The sequence below is a fragment of the Chionomys nivalis genome, chromosome 11 (assembly GCF_950005125.1).
Source record: "Chionomys nivalis chromosome 11, mChiNiv1.1, whole genome shotgun sequence".
In the NCBI taxonomy this organism is placed as follows: domain Eukaryota; kingdom Metazoa; phylum Chordata; class Mammalia; order Rodentia; family Cricetidae; genus Chionomys; species Chionomys nivalis.
In genome coordinates, this window is record NC_080096.1 from 81394815 (window position 1) to 81415028 (window position 20214).

General features: G+C 51.2%; 1 protein-coding gene across 7 annotated transcripts in view; it reads right to left on the reverse strand.

Annotated features, from left to right (window-relative positions):
• Col27a1 (collagen type XXVII alpha 1 chain) overlaps positions 1-20214 on the reverse strand; it is a 118120-nt gene that overhangs the window by 81728 nt on the left and 16178 nt on the right. For all 7 annotated transcript variants that reach the window (XR_009057966.1, XR_009057967.1, XM_057783559.1 and 4 more), the window contains exons 4-7: positions 18862-18915; positions 15628-15681; positions 6106-6159; positions 4546-4599 (exon numbers count right to left, since the gene is read on the reverse strand). Coding sequence is in view for 5 of the 7 variants with exons in the window: in XM_057783559.1 (XP_057639542.1) it covers positions 4546-4599; positions 6106-6159; positions 15628-15681; positions 18862-18915 (216 nt within the window). In the remaining 2 variants the exon portion in view is untranslated. The remainder of the gene's footprint in view (positions 1-4545; positions 4600-6105; positions 6160-15627; positions 15682-18861; positions 18916-20214) is intronic.

Sequence of the window (20214 nt, forward strand, 5' to 3'; positions counted from 1 at the left end):
AATCACTTCTGGGATGTAGGAATCACCTAGTACACTCACCAGTGAGGAAACTGAGGCTCGGGGGATGGAAGGGACTTTTCTGAGGCCACACAGTTGTCTTGGAACAGCACATGAATCGTGGCCCAAATCCCTCAGACCTTAACTACCAATCACTGAGCCTGGACCAGCCCAGAAGAACAAGAAAGGTTCCCTTAAAGATGCATCTCCCTGAGACAAAGCCATTGGGTCATAACAATATCCTAAGGGCCAAGATCAGGTGCTGGAGTACCTGCATCGGATGGGACCAAAGTCATTCTGACCACTTCCTGCTTCCCCGAACCAACAAGAAAACTGAGGTTCCAGGAGATGAGCTTGCAGGAAGCTGTGGCCTAGGCTGGACTGTCCTCTAAGCTTGTAATGGGCTGAGCCGTCTTGATAAGTGAACCCCAGAGGGCCTTGGATGTGACTGGGAGCGCATGCTTCTAAGGCTGGAGGAACTGCACAGACAAACAGAGCCGAGGTGGGAGGTGGGGTGCAGAGGGGGCTCCCTGGCAGTGCTTTTGACAGTGTTTACCAAACAGTTTTAAATGACAGGGGTGAGGACATGAGTCTCTAAACCATTATCTTCTCCTGGCCCTGGCAATTACAGGACCAGCCCATCCCACAAGGTAGCCGCAGGGCAGTGATTTCCCACGTTTGGGTGAAAGATGCCAGGTAAGAAGGAGGCAGAGGTGCCTCAGAGGAGCTGCTGGCTGCCTGGCAGGCGAGCCTCCACAGGCCCCCTGTTTATAATACAGCACGCTCTCTATTTTGGTTTGGAAGCCAGATTAATCACTGCTTACAGTGCATAAGGAGGAACCAGACATCACCTCACCCTGCCACAGACAGCGGGGTGCTATTTGGACTTCAGGCAAGTAGGGAGGGGATCCTGTCCCTGCCTGGGGGTCTGGACACCAGTGTGTGTCCAGACCAGGGCTGCTCCTCAGGTTCCACTTCAACAGGAAAGCGGAACCCACTCTCCATTCTTGCTCAGCATACAAAGGTTGCCCACAGAACTCACCTGCCACTCCCAGAGCAGCGAGCAGAACAGAGGGTCAAAGAGGAAGAAATCGCATGAGACTAAGCCTCTCTGGGCCTCAATTTCCCAAACTGATCTCTCAACATGCCCTCTGGGCTCTGATGTTAGAGGACTCTGAAATCAGAGGGTCACCTAGAGCGTCAGACAGACCGCAGGGCATTCAATGTAAGTTGGGGAAGGGAAGAGAGGAAGGTCTACTTCTCAGGTAGCTCATTCACTCATGTAGTCATTCATTCATTCATTCAACAAACACCTGCTGAACCTGAGTCATGCCCAAAGCTCAGGGGGCAAGCAGTAGCAGACATAGCACTGAACAAAAGCAATGTGGTCACCATCTTCTAGAAGTGGGTAGGGAAACCAAGAGCATGTGAAGAAGGGTGTAGTAAAGAATCGAGTGCCCGAGGTGGAGCTCAGCTTGGGGAGGTTGCACAGTGCCCTGACTGGGGCAGTGAGGCAGAGGTGGGTGGGAGTGGACATGGGGCTGGGGGTCACCCTCAGAAGTATGGCTCCGCCTTCCACTGTCTTTCTCAGGACAGTGCCAACTGGACAGCACATCCGGGCCAGTGACCCACAGAGGAGTCTGGGGAGGTAGGGGTGAAAAGAGCAATGATTTTCGGTATTCCAGCTTCCTTCCATCAGTCATGTCTGCCTGGCAGTGTGATCAATGGATGACGTCAGCCAGAGGAATGGGAGAGAGGGAGGGGTGGGGCCAGGCAGATGTGGATGCCCAGCACGTGCTGAGCCTCTCGGAGGACGACTCTCACACAGGATTCTGACCTCAGAGTGCTGCTCCAGCTGGAGAAATATGCTGAGGGTGAGTGAATCATCCAATAGCCAGAAAGCAGGGAAACCCAAGCTGGCTCAGAAGATGAGTCAGAGTCTGAGAAATGAGGGTGGGAACTGTTGGGGGTGCTAGGGAGAGATTCGCGGAAGAGGGTCTTCAAGAAGAGAAACGTGGCATTAATGATGGGTACAGAGAGGTCAGGCCAGGGGCACAGCAGAAGGTAACACATGGAGGCAGGAAGCCAGGGACAATGCCACTGACCACTCAGCCTCCCTGGGGGCTGGGACTGCCCTGCGCTCTGCAGGACTGAGGAGCGTTCCCAGCTCCCACGAGTGATCAGCTACAACTTTCCTGCCTTCTTTAGGGTGAGCATGGCCGTGTCTTTGCTATTACCTAGTACTCGACACACAGAAAGGTCACTGCAAGTCTGAGGCCAGCCTGGGCCCAGAGTGCCGGTGACCCTTCCTGTCCCAGAGGGCAGTTACCTCCTGCAGTGGAGCATGGTCCACATCACCAACAACAGAAAAGGCACCAGGTTAATGCAGGCCCCACGCGGGGGAAGAGTAGCATGCCCGGTGAGCTGCGAACTGCTGGAGGATTAAGGATGCCAGGTGGGCAAGAGTTCTTCAGCCACTTCTCTTCACCACCAACACTGTCGTTCGTTCGTTCGTTCATTCATTCAGCCAGTATATATGGTGTCTGTCTGGGTGAGTGCCGGGACCACAACGTCCCATTAACCTCCCAACCACCCCTGGACAGCGGAAGCTCAGCATGTAGAAGTGGCTAACCCCTATTCACAGCCCCATGGGACTCCATCACATTTCATTGCAATGAATAAAGAAGCCTCTTCTGAAAGTGAACTCGGCAAGTCCTCTCTTGGTTGAGAAACTGTCCCAGTCAGCCTTGTGGTAAGAAAAGGCCAGAGGGTCAGAGACCCTGGTTCAGATCCAACCTCCACCCTGAGACACAAGGAAGGTTTAAGGGGCCGGAGGGTCGGAGACCCAGGTTCAGACCCCACCCTCCACTCTGAGACACAAAGGTTTCTTCCTTAAGCTGGGAAACTCTGGATCTTGGCTGCATGGGAAATCACTGGTCTTTCAAAGGTTCTCTTGCCTGCGTCTAATGCCTAACCTAGAATCCCACAGCGGCCCGACATTCAGCAGGGTTGAAGGCCACCACGGAAGAACATACCGCGAAGCCCTGACAACCTCCATCTGTCACTCAACACCAGGGTCAACTCAGGGTTTAGAGCATTAAGTCCTCATGTGCTGACTAACAGGAAAGGTGAAGGAATAAATACTATCTAGCCGGGCCTCAGTCTTCTTAGCTATGAAATGGGCATAGGTTTGCCTCACTCTGTGAGACAGCATCATGTGTGTATGTGTGTGTTCGAGTGTATGGATACATGTCCACATATGTACCCATACCTATGTGTGCATGCATGTTTAGAAGAGAGATCAGCCTTAGGTATTGCTCCTTGAGAAATGTCCCAGTTTATTTTATTTCAGAGACACCGTCTCCCTATGCAGTCCTGGTTGACCTGGAACTCTCCATGTAGACCAAGTGGGCTTCAAATTCATAGAGATCTACCTGCCTCTGCTTCTCAGGTACTGGAATTACAGACATGCGCCACCACACCGGCTTGTGTTTAGGGACAGGGCATCTAAGAGGAGGACCTGGAACTAGACCATGAGGTGTTGGGCCCTCGTGCTCTCCACCTCCCCAGCATTGGGATCACAAGCTCGTGCAAATACATGTGGTGTTTTACAGGGTGCTAGGAACCGAACTCAGGCTCTGTGTCTGCTGGACAGCTCTTCAGCAGTGAGGCTTCCTGCAAGCTGATTGACCTCTGGCCTATATTGTCTTTCCTGCGTGTCGGGAACACCCGCTGTGCATAAGTTCCATGTTGTGCCAGGAGGAAGAACCAGAGTTACACACCCAGTGTGCATTCTCTGCTAGTGAACACAAGTAAGATGGGCCAAGGGTCCCTGAACAGGTAACCATGCTGGCCCAAGTCTGAGCTCTCCAGAGAGGCTTCAAGATTCCTCCTGAAGGATAGGGGATGCCTGCTGGGGGCAGGGAGGAAGGAGTTCAAGGCATCTTGAAAACCCATCCTGGAAAACAGCAGAAGCCTCACCAATAACAACCAAGAGTAGACCTAGAGTGGCTGAAGAGGTGGCAGGTTTGGGTTAGCGTAACAACGACGTGGGACACTCCAAGAATGTGTATCTGCAGAGCACATCCCTTTGTCTGCAGCCCACGACTGAGGGGTGTCTCAGACTCAGAGGTTAAGAGTGGAACCCAGACCTCTCCCCCGAGTCACACAGTCATCCCCAGGCAGTGGAGGCCTGACAAAGAAATCGCTGTCCTTTGCACAAGACGAGAAACACAGGTCCAAAGGTATTCAGTGGGACCTTTCAGACAGGGCGGTATTCACCTCAAGCATCCTTGAGGGTGCTGTTCTGGGAGGTACAGTGAGCCAAACACACTTCCGGTCACACTGCATTGACCACAGGAGACCCAAATCCCACCAATGGACCCCAGCATCCCCAGGTCTCAGAAGCCTCTCATTTCCTGCAAACATGCTTATGACCAGGAAGTGCAGCTGCAACCAGGAGGCACAGGTGGCCCACAGTGCTCCTGCTCGAAGGCCAAGCTTGCTGGCAGGCCCACAGCCGCGGCCAAGCACAGTTCCGAGGCCTACCTTCCGTCCCAAAGGTCCTGGATTTCCGGAGAGCCCAGGCAAGCCCATGTTGCCCTGTAAGACAACAGAGTTAGATAAGGACCTGAACAGTGTGATCTCCAACTCCAAACGGTACAAACACTCATAGAGGTTCACTGAGGCCTAAAGACTTCAGAGAAGACGGGTGGTCATTAATCAAGGTAGGAGCAGGAGACTGGGTGGGGTCACCAGCCCCCAACTTCCTGAGCTCACTGGCTCCGTCTGTGGCTTTTAGGGCCTAAGCAGAAGACATCATTTGGAGAGTGGGTTCTGAGGGTAAAGACATGGTTAAAGCCACACTGTACCCCACACTGACTACTTCTTTTCTCCTGGACCACCTTGCCATCACTGGGGATGGTGGTCACCTAGCAGGAGGTGTTTCTGCCAGGCAGGACCAGAACAAAGGCCTTTCGGCCACCCTGCCACTAGTGACTCGTGGAGTTCCGACTTTCTCCTTTTCAGTCTAGGAGTAGACGTGGACACTGTCCTGGGACTGGCTCACTTGGCACAGGTCGACTGAGTGGTAACACTGGGCAGTGGGGTACAGAGTAGTGAGCCTCCTGTGACAAGAGAAAAACAAAGGGGGCACTCCCCACCTCGAGTGTGTGTGTTCATGTGTGTGTGTGTGTGTGTGTGTATGTGTGAGTATGTGTGCATGTATGTGTGTACATGTGTGTACATGTGTGTATGTATATGTGTATATTTGTGTGTATGTGTGTACTTGTGTGTATGTCTGTATATGTATGTATGTGTGTATATGTTTATGCATGTGTGTATGTGTGTACATTTATGTATGTTTATGTATGTGTGTATGTGTATGTATGTGTGTGTATGTGTGTGTGTGTGTCTTTGTGTACCTAGCAGCTGGCTGGAGATGCAGAGATACAAGCCCTAATCCTCAGGCCCAGCCGGAAGCCAGACAGCCCTGAGCGCTCTCCTGCAGACTCTAGAGTATGCTATGCGAGGCCTGTATTACCTCGCTAGTGTTTGGGTTCTCAATGCCTATCTGTCCTCCAGGGCCCTTGCTCAGCCTGAAGGTGGATGCATTGGGGATGGAGAAGGTCCTTTGACCTATGTGTTTTTTCTTCTGCAAGCAACCTATTTAGCTTCACAGCTCCAGGGTACTAGAAAGTCTGTGTACCTGGTCCTTTCATGGCCCACCCCCTAAAAGCACCAGGTCTCTCTGTTCAAGTGAACACTTGCAAGGGCTTTGAAGGTCAGGAGGAAGTTTCCAGGTCACTGAATGCCAGGAAGCTTTGGTATGGCAACATCCCCTAGCAAGCTTCCCAGAAAGCTATGAAGCTTCCCAGAAAGCTATGGGGCACTGGGTGAAAGGACATTTACCAAGAGGTGTTCACACACCGAATCTTTTTTGATTCACCAACTGCAGCCCAGAAAGGTGTTTTGGGGAATGGTCATGGTGTCAGTGTTGGGATGGACCAAGACCTTTAACTTAGAAAAAACCAAATGACTTCCGCTTTTCAGGAGTCTCTCCTGGAGGGCACCGGGGGAGGGTAGAGTACCGGAGTTCCTGAAACCTACCTTTGCCCCATCGTGAGCCTGTCCTGGTGAGAGTCCCGGGTCCCCTTTTTGTCCCTGAAATAAAGACAAGTATGCTTTGTCACCATGTCACCTCGAGCAGCATCTCCACACAGACTGCATTCCTAGCTGTCTTCCTTAGCTATCCGTTTTATACACGTACACTCTCTCCCTTAATTCTGTCTCTCTCTTATTCCAACACTGTCCACTGCTTCCTTCTGACTACAACGACTCCAGATTCCTTCTAATCTCCTAAGTCTTCCATGATCTGGCCCCAGGCAGTTCAAATTCTGCTCTCTGGCCACCAACCAAGCTCACCAAACAGGTGTTGTGACGCACCACGTACAGTTAGCCTGTCGTCTCTGCCTGCCTTCCCCACTCCATCCGCTATCACCAGGCCACATCCATACACCCCCAGACCCCTAGACAGCTTGCACTCCCAGCCACCAGGGAGAACCATCCTAGAACCAGACAAGATTCTTTAAGACTCCTGACCACTGCTGGGGACCAGTCCGCCCATGTGTTGTCGGCTGCCCTTCCCTGGGCATCAGCAGATCCTAAGAGACAGACTGTAATTTTCCAGGAAGCTGACATTTGCCTCCTTGATCACAAGGAGCCCAAGGGTCACACATTGAAGGCCATTCCCACCTGCACACTGCATTAGACTCGCACTCTAGGCTGAGGGCTGATAACAGGGAACCCTACCACCCCAAAATACATCCAAGGCAACTGGGGCCAGGAATAAGAGTTTTCAAGGATAAAGTATACAGAACTGAGATTGGACCCCCAAACCATGACTCCCTGTGGGATGAGGGCAGTGCACTGGGGACAAGATGACAGGATTAGCAAGTCTCCATTTGGGGTGAGCACTGTCCACTCCTGGCACATGAGACTGTTGTTACAAGGGTCCTGATCCCTGGAGTCTGGATCAGCACAAAAGCCCAAGAGTTCATGGCTGCATCTCACAGGGACACAGAGAGCTCTCCCCTGTGACAGAACGCTAGGAACTCCCAAACCCTCGTGTGTCCTCTGCTCCCTGGCCTTGGTGCCTCAGTGAGCTCAGACCAGAGCTTCTGGCTGGAAACCCTGAGCCTGCCATGGGCTCACAGTAGGACCACAGGCCAAGGGTCTTCTCTCTGAGCCTGGGTTTCCTCACCACTCTGAAAGCTTACATACACATGTAACCTACATACACACTCACACCAAGACCAGCTTCTCGGGTTTCCAGGCGAAGGGCCAGTGGGGTAATGGCTGTGACACATGAGACTTGGCCAACTCTATTTAGTTCCCATTAAGTCTCTTCTTTGTTGGAACTCAGCCTTCCCAAATCTTCACATGGTCCATCTCCACCAGAAACCATCTCTATCTGGGCCGGAAAGAACCCCTCTGCCTGCTCTCCTGCTATGCGCTACACACCAACTCTCTGCTTCCTATGAAGGAGACGCCATCACAGCCTGGGCTGACCCAGCAGGGAGGAAGCAGGTTGGCTGACTTCAAAGCCTTTGTCTGCTGCTTTAAGGTTCTTCCCTCTCCACCACATCAGCCATATTACCAGTCCTCCATTCAGCTGCCCTAGGATAACGGCCAGCCTTCCTTGGTGGGTTCCCAGAATTTTATCACCCAGAGTACCCCAGGAGAGGGGGGTTTCTGCAGAACCCTACCTCCAGATGTACCTGACATTATGACTACCCCTCCGAGACACTCGCCCACCCTCTGCAAATCAGAAGCCCAGTTCCATGCCTTTTATGTCCACGGTGCAAGGTTTGGCCCAGGATACCGAGCTACCAAGGATTCCTGTGGCCAAAAAAGGACAGGTATTCTCCCGGGCCCGCCTTGCCCACCATGATCTGCAGTCGGCCGAGGAGTTGGCACACAAAACTCACAGCAGTGGGTCTTTGTGAGCTCTACTCATTCACAGAGAATAAAGACTGGTACTCAAAGTCACAACAGACTGGCTCCCCGGCCAGGGCTCCTTGGTTATTGGTGGATTCTCTATACATTCACAGCAGGAGTGCTTGGATAGAATCTCTGTCCATAGACAGATAACAAGAATGACATTCACTACAAGCCAGGATCCAGAAGTCAGAGCATTCACGACAGGCCAGGTGTGGTACTGAACACCAGTAATGCCAGGGTACAGAAAAAGACACAGAAGTCTGAGAGGCCGGTCACAGCAGACTAACATTAGCGAGGGCTCTTCTAAGCCCTACGTGCATATTATTTCACTTAGCCTCTGAATCCATGGAGGAGCAGCATTCATGGTTGCATTCTACAGAAGAGATGAAGGCAGATCCAAGAGCTGTCACTTACCCAAGGTCAGACAAGGTCAGGAAGCCTGGTTGTCAGCTCTCCACATTCAGCACAGTGCAGTGAAAATCTGCACTCTAGTGATAAGTGGGGGACAGAATGGAGGCTGAGAGGTAAATCCCTGAAAGGATCACAGTTGAACTGAGGCTATATAGAAGACAAGAAGGCTCAGCACAAGGTATTGCTGCCTAGGCAGAAGAAGGCTTCCAGCGTGGAGACTTTCCTCGCATCTTCAACCTTCTGACATTGCAACAACATGTTGTTGTCTACAAAATTCATACCTGAGACCTGCACAAATGATTTTCAAAAGAATCATAAAATTGTATGTTTTAAACAAGTTTATAACTGTGCTGCATCACTTGTTTCCAACCTTGGCCCTTTGCAAGCCTGAGGACCATGGGCTAAACATCCCTGCTTTGCCTAGCTAGATGTGTGCAAAGGTGCCAATGAGAGAAAAAAACTAGAGATGATGTTTTATGAATCTTTTATGTGCTGAGGGCAAGGATGTGGTCCTTAAACCCAGCTCTTCAGTCAACAAACCCATGTGACCTGGAGCATGCCCACACGACGGCCTTTGCCTGGACTAGTTCATGAAGACTTACAGCCAAGTAGACTACAAAGGAAGGTAAAACATCAATGTTATACATTAAGACCATGGTGGGGATGGGAACTGTGCTGGGCTCCAGCCCTTCAGGAAGGAGAGTAGAGAACAGAGGGCTCTCTGTGACTGAGGAGGCAGAGTAGGACTAACCCACAAAGGATCAAGAAATCTAGACTGGATGTATCCTACATAACTCCCCTGTGACGTTAGTATACAGTAGAGGGCCTGGTCCAGAGACAGAATCACAGAACAGTTCATGAATAAGCAAACTGGTTATCAAGAGAAACGAGAGCCACATCTGGCCAGGTTCTGGGACTTCCTCTGAAGATTTCCTTTGTGGCTATTACTGTTTCACAGGTTCAGAAGTTCCAGCCAATGCAATAAAGCATGAAAAACAAAGAGAGGGAGGAGAACAAAAAGTATGTCCTTCCTTGCAAACATGGTTTCCTGTCTATAGTATTCAGGAGAACTAACTGAAGCACGAGTAGAACAAGCAATAACTTCAGAAGAGAGAAAAGACAGGGCTGCAAGTTCCATACAAAAAGGAAAAAAATCAAAAGTTCTCTTTGGGAACCAAGAGCCAGCAGAAAGTATAGCAGCAACAAAACATTACATTTTGAGTATAACTGAATAATAAATGTGCAGAGTTTATGCAATAAAAACTATAAAAGTTTACTGCAAGATGTTTAAAAGCCTCAATGAAACCGGAAGACATACCAAGTGTGTAGTGGATAGGAAAGCTTAATATATTAAAGATGCTGAGTCTTCACAAATTAATACATCACTTAGTACAGTTCCAGATAAAAGACAAAAGAACTTTTTAAATGAGAACGGAAATAAAATTCATCTAACAGAAAAAATAGTCAGAAATATTTGAAATGAAGCAAGGAGAAGAAGCACATAAACACATTACAAACATAGTAAATGTCATATAAATAGTATTTCACTAGCATGCAGATGGACAAACATCAATGAAGCAGAGTAGAATGACCTAAGACAGACCCTGGTCTACTCCACAATGATCACCCGAGCAAAGGCTGTTTCATAAGTGGCCAACTACAAGGGGAGAACAATGTTAGCATGCTAGTTCCCATCCCAGCCCCACGAGATCAATTCCAGATGGCTGGAAAATTGTGAGTACAAATGAGACTATGGAATGACCAGAAATAAAAGTGAACACATCTGATCCTAACACAAGAGAGAGAGAAATCTCAAGTGCAAAAATGAAATAATCCTGGACTACAGCTGAATAACAGCACATGCTTGGCATGCATGGGACCTGCAACATACATGGGGCCAGGAAGATGGCTCAGCCAGGAAAGTCATTTGCTGTGCAAACTTGGCAACCTGTTTGATCTCAGAACTCATGTAAAGGCAGAAGAAGAGAACTGACAGCCAAACCACCATGGCATGAACACATGTGGGGGGGGCATGTACACATGCATGCATATGCATGCATGCATGCAAAAAACACACAGTAATATTAATAGCAATAAATTAAAACTTTAAAATTTTAAAGAGAAAGAGCCAAACCAAATAGTGGTGCCTCTTCCAGATCATTGTAAGCTCCTTAAACATGGTAATATTGCTAAAGTGTATATGTGAGTATGTGCATGTGTGCTTGCACATGTGTGTACATGTATGTGTAGGCCAAAGGACGGTCTCTGTTACGATTCTTGAGGTAACCTTTATCTTTTTGGTTTTGTTTTGTTTGAGACAGAGCCTCTCACTGGCCTGGATTTCACAAAGTAGCCCAGACTGCCTGGCCAGCAAGGGATCCTCTGTTCCCCTGATGCTAGCTTTACAAATGTGCCCATCACACATAATTTTTTAACATAGATTCTGAAGATTGGACTCAGATTCCCAAGCATTTCACTAACCAGACCATCTCCCCAGTCCTATTAGTGCAAATTTTTTTTTTTACAGAAAGAATAAAACTTACATTTGTGAAACCACCATGAACAGCCTCATGGACAATGAAATGAATCAGGAAAATATATTTTTTTTCGACACAGAAAAGAAATTTATTTTCCTCCGTGTAACAGTCCTAGTTGTTGTAGAACTAGCTCTTGTAGACCAGGCTGGCCTCAAACTCATAGAGGTCCACCTGCCTTCGCCTCCCAAGTGCTGGAATTGAACATGTGTACCACCACCACCCGGCTAGAAAAATATTTCTAAGTAGGTGAAGCTTTCATAATTTCCAAATACGAGTAATTTTTACATGGCAATAACAAAGACAGCATCCCACCCCTCCCAATAAAACAATTATAAGTGGCGACACACATTTCTAACAGACAGAAGAAAACGTGTCATAGATGACCAGCAAGAATGATAGACTGTCTCTTCTCAGCATCGTCTTCTGGTGCTCTTCCAGCATTAGTTCAACCCCTCTCCCCCAAAGGCAACGACTAAGACATTCACAGCAAGGCACTCTCAGTTGTTCCGTGCAAGCATGTAATAAATCATTTACATGTGCTGCTTGCACACGCTTATTCATACTGTGCCATACATAGACACACATAGCTCAGTCCTGGGAACAATGCAGCGCAGTGTGGCTGGCCCACTCCTGTTCACAGACATGGAAGCCAGGTCTAACCAAAGTCACACATGCAGCACACAGTACAACCAAAATACTGGCTCCTGAGTCCATGTCAGAGACTTTGTTTTATCCTAATGAAATAATTAGACATCCCAACACTCAGGTACAGTTGTACTCTTCAAGATGCTACATGTACATTAGCAGAAATTAGTTTTGAGAGAAAGAATGGGGTAAGAAAGTCAATGGTGAGCCTGCCACCAGCCCTTAGAGCACACTCAGAGTTAAGTGTGATGGAGATCCAAACTGCCGCCTCTGTGAGAGAAAACCACATCCCACACATGCACATGTAGGGGAATCGGATCGTCCAAGAGCAGGGGCTTCAGGTGCCCTAGGGCTGTGTTGGTGTCGGAATCTGGGTATGGTCTTGCCACCCACTAGAAATGTGACCTCGGTTTCCTCCTCGGGAAATGGGAGTGATAACATCTGCCTACAAAGTGAGGGAAGCTCCCCAAGGAGCCTTGCATACCACTGCTGCAAACACATGCGGTGCTCATTGCTGGGCAGGAGCTGCTGCCACTGCCGGCTTCTCTTCCCATTCTTCCAGAACCTTCCCACGTTCGCCTCAGTGACTGTGTCCTACCTCAGTCATCACGGGAAAGAGCGTCACCTGGGCTGCAGGCCTGAGAGCTGTTTCTGGTTGTCTCCAGCCCACTCTTGGCCATTTCTAAATCCCCGTGCTCCCGCAGTGCCCCAGGGTCCATACTCACCCTGGCTAATACAGCAGGCCAGACCAGGGACAGAGTGGCAGGCTGGGGATGGGGACTTCGTTGACCCCAAGAAGCAGAACCCGCCTTCTTTGTGAAGAATGTCCTCCCTACAGGTGGTATGCATCACACCTGACCCTCCAATCTGCAGCAGCACTGCCCTGGCCAGCATCACACTTCCCTATGGACATCAGGCCAAGCCTTGCTTACTAGGAAGCCATGCAGGTCACAAACCACACCCCTCCTGAAGCCATTCTCTGCCTTTTCATTGCTGCTTAGATAACGTCCAAATGTCCCAACCTCTGCCCATGCCTTCACCTTATTGTCCACAGGGAAGCCTCACCCCGGTGCAGATCAACCCCATTCCACGGGTATCCGAGGGAGCCCAGCCAGAGCTGTCCTCCATTCCCTAGCATAAGGGTATGCTCTGTTTCTTGCTGGGCTCACAAGCAGGACCATGCTAGTCTGGGCCCTTACATCCTTTGAAGGGTATCCCTGCCCAGCACAGGAGACTTAGACACCCCTCACAACCACCTGGGGTGGCTGGAAGTTGCCCCCATTACTCTACTCTCCAGGTGGGGAACCTAAGGCTCGGTAAGTTCAGTCTGCCCACTACCGTGGAAGCAGGGAGAAGGGAACTTGGACGATTAGGTTTCCAAAGCCCTTGCTCTTAACACCTGAACTTTCCTGAAGTACAGCCAGTAGCTGATGAGTGAATGAGTCGACCCAGTGACCCCACCCTGAGCCACTCGGTTCACCAGCGCTGTCCCCCACCCTGGTCTAGCTCCTCAGTGCACTCAGATCCCCTAGTTTTATCTGGGAGGAAGCTAAGGAGCCTTCTTTCTGACAGGGCTCTGGAGGAGGTAAAGTTGTATAGAACTTGGTCTAGCCTGGACTAGCTGTAGGGGCCCACGCAAGATCTCACAGGCAAACACAAAAATCCTGCCTGTGTCCTTCCACCTGAACACAGGACCTAGCCCCGTCACCTCAGCTCTTTTGCTCTTGTCTCTCCTGAACGATAAAGTCCTCTATATTTCCTCTCTCCCGTTCCCATTCCTCTTCTGCCTCTGCCTCCCATCCTGGAGGCTGGTGACTCTGTGCCCCTACAGCTGAAAACAACACATGGTAGGGGCTCAGGGAGCTAGATGGGCAGTCCCAGGGGTAGCCAACTTCATGCTGAAATAGGAGAGCAAGGTAAGCCGAGGTCTGAGCAAGGCTAGCCCTGTGCTCCCATCAGGTTACCCTTGAGCCCAAAAGAGCCCTGATGAGCAATGAGGAGCCTCTCCACACACCCTTCCCCCAACTCAAACACACGACCTTCTTCTCCTTGAGTCTCAGCCAAGCCACAAGCTCTACCCAGAGAGAAGGAGCTCTACCTGCTACCCCACATGGCCCAGCTGGCCAGCCCTGATTCATCGACACTGTGCTCAGAGTTAAGCATCCAGGCAAAGGACATGTGGCCTTGCCTTAGATTCTAAAAGAAGTCCCAGCGGGAGGGGCAGCTTTCATTTCATGGTTTTCTCTAGAACTCACACCCTCGGTTACACCCAGTGCAGAACATTCTGCATGGCCTGGGACCAGTCATAAATAACTTGCATTAAGCCAACATCATCCACTATTAGACTGGCACAGAATGACTTCAAGGCCCAGCTAATGACCAGACTTGGTGCCAAACCCTTCCTTTGGGGAAGGCCACTAGTGACCCTTTTGCCACATGGCAAATTCATAGGCAGGATGGGTAGGCTGCGTGCAGTGCTCAGAGGATGACCAGGGCTAGCAAGGGGCAGAGGGAGCAGCAGGCAGAGCCTCCTCCTGCAAACAAGAGGTCAGTTGTGAGCGAGCAAGCCACGGGCAATCCCAACCATTGAAACATCCTGATGGACTCCCAGCCTCTGCCAAACAATCTCTCCAAGGAAGAATCCTTTTTCCCTCACCCATCGGACAAGTTCCTGCACTGGGCTTACAACTGCCCGTGCCTCAGTTTCTCCATGAATGGGTAGAGTCCCCACACTTATCTTTTCAGTCAGTTTGGGACCAAATGAAACAAGTGGGTGAGGCAAACACACAGTATCCATAGGGAGAGGTGCAATATAACACCATGGCAACTATCCCCACATTGGCCTGGGGATGCTAGGGGCAGGATTCCTGAGGGCCCCATTGCCTGCCTCAGAAAAGGAATCACAGTCCAGCCCGACCTGGGTGAGTCACAGACTAGGGCAAGTTGCCTGCAACTTCTTGCAAGGACTCAGGCATGGGTCACTGGTCCCGTGTGTCTGTGTGCCCAAGAATCTCCATATGCAGCCTTTGTCTTTCACTTGAAGAGAATCTGATAGGCCAGCCGGCCGGGGCCCCTCTGTGAGTCTCGAGAGCTAGAGGTCAGCCATTGCTTCCTCAGCATGACCAGGCCGGAGAGTTAAAACTTTCCTCAAGCCCTTCACCTTTGCATCCAGCTTAGCAAAGAGTGACCCTGGACCCTGGCCAGACAAAGCTTAGGGCTGTTGCTCACCTGGTTACCCTGCGGCTGGTAAGAAGAGGGAGACAGGAATCCGGGGAGCCCAGAGACCCTCTGCTCCTCTCGGCCTGCCCACTGGTAGGTAGATCGCTAACCTCGCTCCATACAACCTGACTTCTCCCGATGTGGGAGCTCCAGCTGTGACAGTCTCATGAGGCGCAACCCTTCCAAGAGGGTCCTGGGGGAGGTGGCAGCCTACGCTGACCCTATGCTCTCTCTGTCTCCAGCTCAGAGAACTCTCCTGTGACCATCCCCGGCTGGGCTGCAGGGCCACAGACGTGACTGTCTTGGCTGTCACTCAGGCCTGTGTCCCATCTCTTTCCAGTCTCCGTCTTCTCTACCCAACCTCTTCTACCCTAGGCTGCCCCTCTCCCTGGCTCAGCCTGGTCCCCACCCCATCCTACCCACTGCAATCAGCCGCCTGCTAAGCTTCCCTCTTCCCAGGCCTCTCCCCTTCAAAGCTGCCACGCCTCCCCAAGGTAAATCTTCTGTCCTATCAGACACTCAAGGTCAAGGCCCTCCCTGTGAAGCGCCAGGCCGCCTTTCTACCCGTCCCCACCTCAAGGGCTCTAGGTCCAAGCTGCCACCTCTCCAACCACAAGCTAAAGCACTGCTTTGTACTGCAGAGCCAGCCCCCGTGCAGAGAAGTGTAGGGAGAAACTAGGGTATCTACAGTCCAGAAGGGAATTCTCCACAAAGACTCTGAGAGTGCTCCACCAGGAGCTCCTAGAGACATCCCAAGTGAGGCCCACTCCATTGCCACCCCATGGTCACACCTCCAGATCTCACTGATAGTACTCACTTTGGCTCCAGGAGGGCCAGGTGGGCCTGGGTTCCCATATGGCCCAGGAGGACCCTGGAAGGGAAGAAATAGAGATAAGAGATGAGAAAAAAGGAACACTGCATTTCTGAGAACACTGCCTGCTGTGTGAGCTCCTTCCCCAGGCTCAGCCCAACAGCACTCTTGGCTCAACTTCCTCCTAGAGGGGAACCCTGGGATTCTGAGACCGCATAAGTACGCCCTATGCCTTACTCCATCATCGTATGCAAATAGGCAGGTGCCAGAATTACTTCTGCTGTGAGGACAAGGAGGCCAGCACTCAGAAGGTGCTCAACTGGCTGCAGACGGAAAGAACTTAGACCCGACCTGTCTGAGCTCAGGGTATACCTTCTGCTTGCGGACCCTCAAGCACCACACCTCGCTACACTTTTCTCCAGCCTCCAGGTACTTTCTGTCCTTGGCATCCATCTAGAATGTCCTGTCCACCATCTAGAATGTCCTGTCCTCAGCAGAAACTAGACCCACCTTGACTCAGGCTGGCTCCTTCAGAGAACCTTCTAGGGCTACTCTAACTGAAGTGACCTCTCCCATTAAATTTTAGCAAAGCTTTGAGATGAGCCTTTGTGAAGGATAGGCGTTGTCCCTCGTGGTCAAAGGTGCCCTCCTTTTGACTGCAGACTCCAGGGTAAGGTCCTCCAGACATGGCTAGAAGTTGTACCCAGACAGTTCAAGAGACTTGGTCAAGGTCACACTACAGAGGGGTGAGCATGCAAGAGGAGCCCTCAGCTGCTGACTTCAGACTGTTTTTCATGCACTGTACTATTCAGGGCATCTTCCAGGCTCCTCTGACAGCTGGCCTCTCTCAATCCACTTCCTCTGGCAAGAACCCATCCACAGGCTCCCAGCCCAGCAACATCAACCAGCAGAGCTGGGTCAAGCCCCGGGGCCTTTGCCCAGAGCAGACTGGGTAGGAAGAGGCATCTAGAGGGCTCCACTGGTCCCTGGCCACTATGCTCTCAAGGTCTCGAGCAGATCCCTCTGCTCGTCTGTTGACTGTGTCTAACGCAGCTTCCTCCCCTCCTTCTCTGAACTATCCCTCAGCCGTAGCCTGTCACTTTCAGGCCAAAGCACCTCCTCCTTCACCAGTGCCTAAACGGGACCCTTCCGTTTTCTGAGTCCTGCAAGAAGGAACGATGTCCAGAGAGCTCTCAGCCTGGGAAATTTATAGTATTATGTGTGGCCCGCCTGTCCCCCTCCAGACAGTCTAGGACTTGGCCCAGGCTCTGAATCTCTCTCAGTCTTCACCCTGCCCCTAGCCTCTATCATAAGAATAACCCCAAACTATGAGTCTCTAAAACGTCTGAAGAAGCTCATATGTTCACCCTGCTAAGGTTCTGGGGTGTAAACAGAGTTCATGCTCAATGGGGGAGCACTGAGGAGGGATCCTTGATGCCCAACATGACTTCCCAAGGGCCAAGCGTGGCTCACAGGATCAAAAGCATCTGCTTTTCCCTTTGTCTTAGTTGTGCCACACAGACGCGCGCGCGCACGCGCACACACACACACACACACACACCCTCATGGCTGTCCTATCTGCATCCTCCCAGCTACCGCCTTGTAGGCGCATAGTTGGTAAAGAGCCAAGCAGACTAATTCCACAGAGTTTCTTGGAACGGTGGCTGGGGGCTCGCAGATGCTTCTGCAGGCTCAGAGTGTGTACAAGGCCACACAACTCCGGTGATCTCAGGTAGGACCCTGCCACTCCCAGGGCCCAGAACTGCTGTGTTTGCAGAGGCACCAGTGCTGATTAACCCAACATTCTGCTAGCTATGGAATTTTCAGGTCTATGGAGTTTCCAGTGAAGACACAGGGTGAAGGGAGAGAAGAGTACGAAGCTTATCCAAAGAGTCATCTGAGCCGGAAGGAAGCTCCGAGAGGCAGGACCCTGATCCCACAAGTAAGGATACTGAGGTTGGTAACAGGGATGGACTAGACTTGCCTAAGGGCAACACGACTTCCCGTGGGGGGAAAGCTTTCCCAAACACTCCCCCACACCCTCACAAGGCACCATGTCAGATGCTGCTAGTAATCTTTATTGTATAGCAGAGAAAACCGAGATTGCCAAAGGTGACTTTATTCCTTTAGTTAAAGTGAGAAGAAACGCCAGAGCCAGGGTTGAGCCAGGCAGGCCCATCTCCTGCCGTGGCCACGTGGGGACCCAGGCCATGCTGGTAGAAAAGTCAGTGCAGTGAACAGGCAGGCAGGTGGGTGAGCCACAGAATGGAACTGCGGCGTTTCCTCTCACTTCATCTAAAGGAATGAAGTCTCAGTTTTCTCCGCTGTACAACAGAGAGACTACTAGCACCTAAATTTCCCGGGCTGACTGGAAGACTGGTGACATCACTTTCACCTGGGTTAGCCAATAGAGCTCTGGGAACATGGGTGTGCCAGGCGAAGCGCTGAGGAGCTCCAGACAGGGAGAGTCGTCAGAAAAGGGGGTAGAATCTCATCGGAGCCACAGAGAGAGCCGCCTGAGGAACAACACTCAGCAAAGCTGGCTGGTGGTCAGGTAGAGTTTCGGAGCAGGGGTCAGATTGCTTGACCCTGGAATACGAGGCCAAAGAGAACGGTCCTAACACCTATATAGTTCCCAGATCTGGACATACTGCAGTCTGCAGCCAGGAGGAAATGCAGATCAGATGGAAGGTTCCAGAGTTCTGGGCTCAGGAGGACACAGTCAGGTCTGGAAAGAAATAGGGCCCAAGTAATTGCATAAGCAAAGCCAACTGCGAGGCTTCGAGCTAAAACTATGCAGCAGGCAGTTTCCTCCTCTGCTGCTCGCTTGACCCTTGGTGTGAGCAAGGCTCCAGCAGCCCGGGCACAGATGTAAGCACCGTTCGTCCAAGCCTGGGGCTCAGCACTTCTCTAGGGTTACAGAATTGTTCTATCAGACCCCCAGGCCAGAATGGCCAGGTAGAGTTGGGGCACACCCCAGGCAGGGTCTCTTCCTCTTACACTAGGGTTTCCAGGTCAGATGTCCGCTCATGCAGATGAACTCCAGGAGTCCCTGCCTTGGGTGGAACAGGTAAGGTACCAGATGTCATCCCTGTCACACACCATGTCCACCCCAAAAGACAAAATGGAATATGGGGAAAACCTGTGGATGACAACGGGACAGGATTTCATGGGCACTGGGATGCAAACTAAAGGGTCATCTAGAACCCCAAAGAACAGCCAGCAGACAGCACCACTTACCCGTGGACCTCGTGCACCTGGAGATCCAGGTAATCCCGGCAGCCCAGGAGGACCCTGAAGAGGAACAGGAGAGTGTGAGGCAGTGCTGAGGTACAGCAGAGAGTGCAGTCAGCCAGCGAGCCTCCCAACAGTGCGGCTGTGAGGAGTCCCCATGCTCACTGGAGTTTTCAGGCCGTCTGGAAACAGTACTTTTCTCCCTGATTGTGAAACCCAGTTGTTTATCAGTTTATCACTCAGTTAACCTGTTAGGGTGCCATCTCCTCCAGGAAGCCTTCCTTGACCCTTTTTCTCTTCTTGGAGAAATATCTGTTTGGAAGCCTGACTCTCTCTGCACATGGCAGTCTCCTCAAAGGCACTAACACAGATGAGTCAGCCTTCCCCCAGGGCTCAGGCAAATGTCTGATAACACAAACCAGCAGGCAAACTCAGGGCTCAGCCAAGTTCTCTGCAGAGCCGGAGCAGAGAAGAGACTCAGCCAAGGTCACACCAAGCATCCTTGGAGGGACAGTGAGCACAGAGGCTCAGCAGAGGCTTTGAGACAGCTGGGCCTGAGTTCAAATGGCCTTGCTGCCACTTACAGCTGGGTGTGGCCCACTCGCCACTCTGACAGCCCGGCCTGTATAATGGCCATAGTCCTTGTAGATTCCTTAAGGACAAGAGGCAGTATGTGTCTACTGCCTTCTATACCACAGAGCCTGCGCGGAAACACCCATCTGTTCCGTGGGGGCCAGCATCATCACAAATCCCCGGAACCTGCAACAAAGCCCCATAGGTATCTCTGCCTCCTCCAGTGTAATCCCCGGGCATGGCTTCTCATTTCCCAAAAGAGAAAGGCCTGGCCTTGAAGTGACCTAAGAGCACCTGCATGGCCCTATCTTGGCTCCTTTTGCAGGAAAGCAGGAAGGGACTGACTAAGTCAGAGGCTGGACTTTGCATTCTGCTTTTATCACTACATGCTGGGACTTTGTGTGATTCCTTGCTCCTGCCCAGGCTTCAGCTACTCCCTTGAAAATGCAGGTAGTACCATGACCATCCGCTCCACTACAAAGAAAAAATGGTATTAGCAAGCATGCATGCAAAAGACTGAGCCCAAAGCCTCAAAGGAAGCCAGGCTTTCGAGGAGCATGAGGCCTGGGAATTCATTTGTTTCAAATAACCATCCGCAAGATTCCAGGTTCCCTGCCCAGAGTCAGAATCGGTGTTGAAAACTGAGTTCGTTCTGGCTGGCAACTGATCCTGCTCTCACACTGGGCAGCCCGGCGAGGCTCTGCTCAGCTTGGCACGCTGGCCTGTGAACATTCTGGGGCTTGTCGTCCCTGAGAATCATAGTCCAGATCCAGACAGTTAGATACC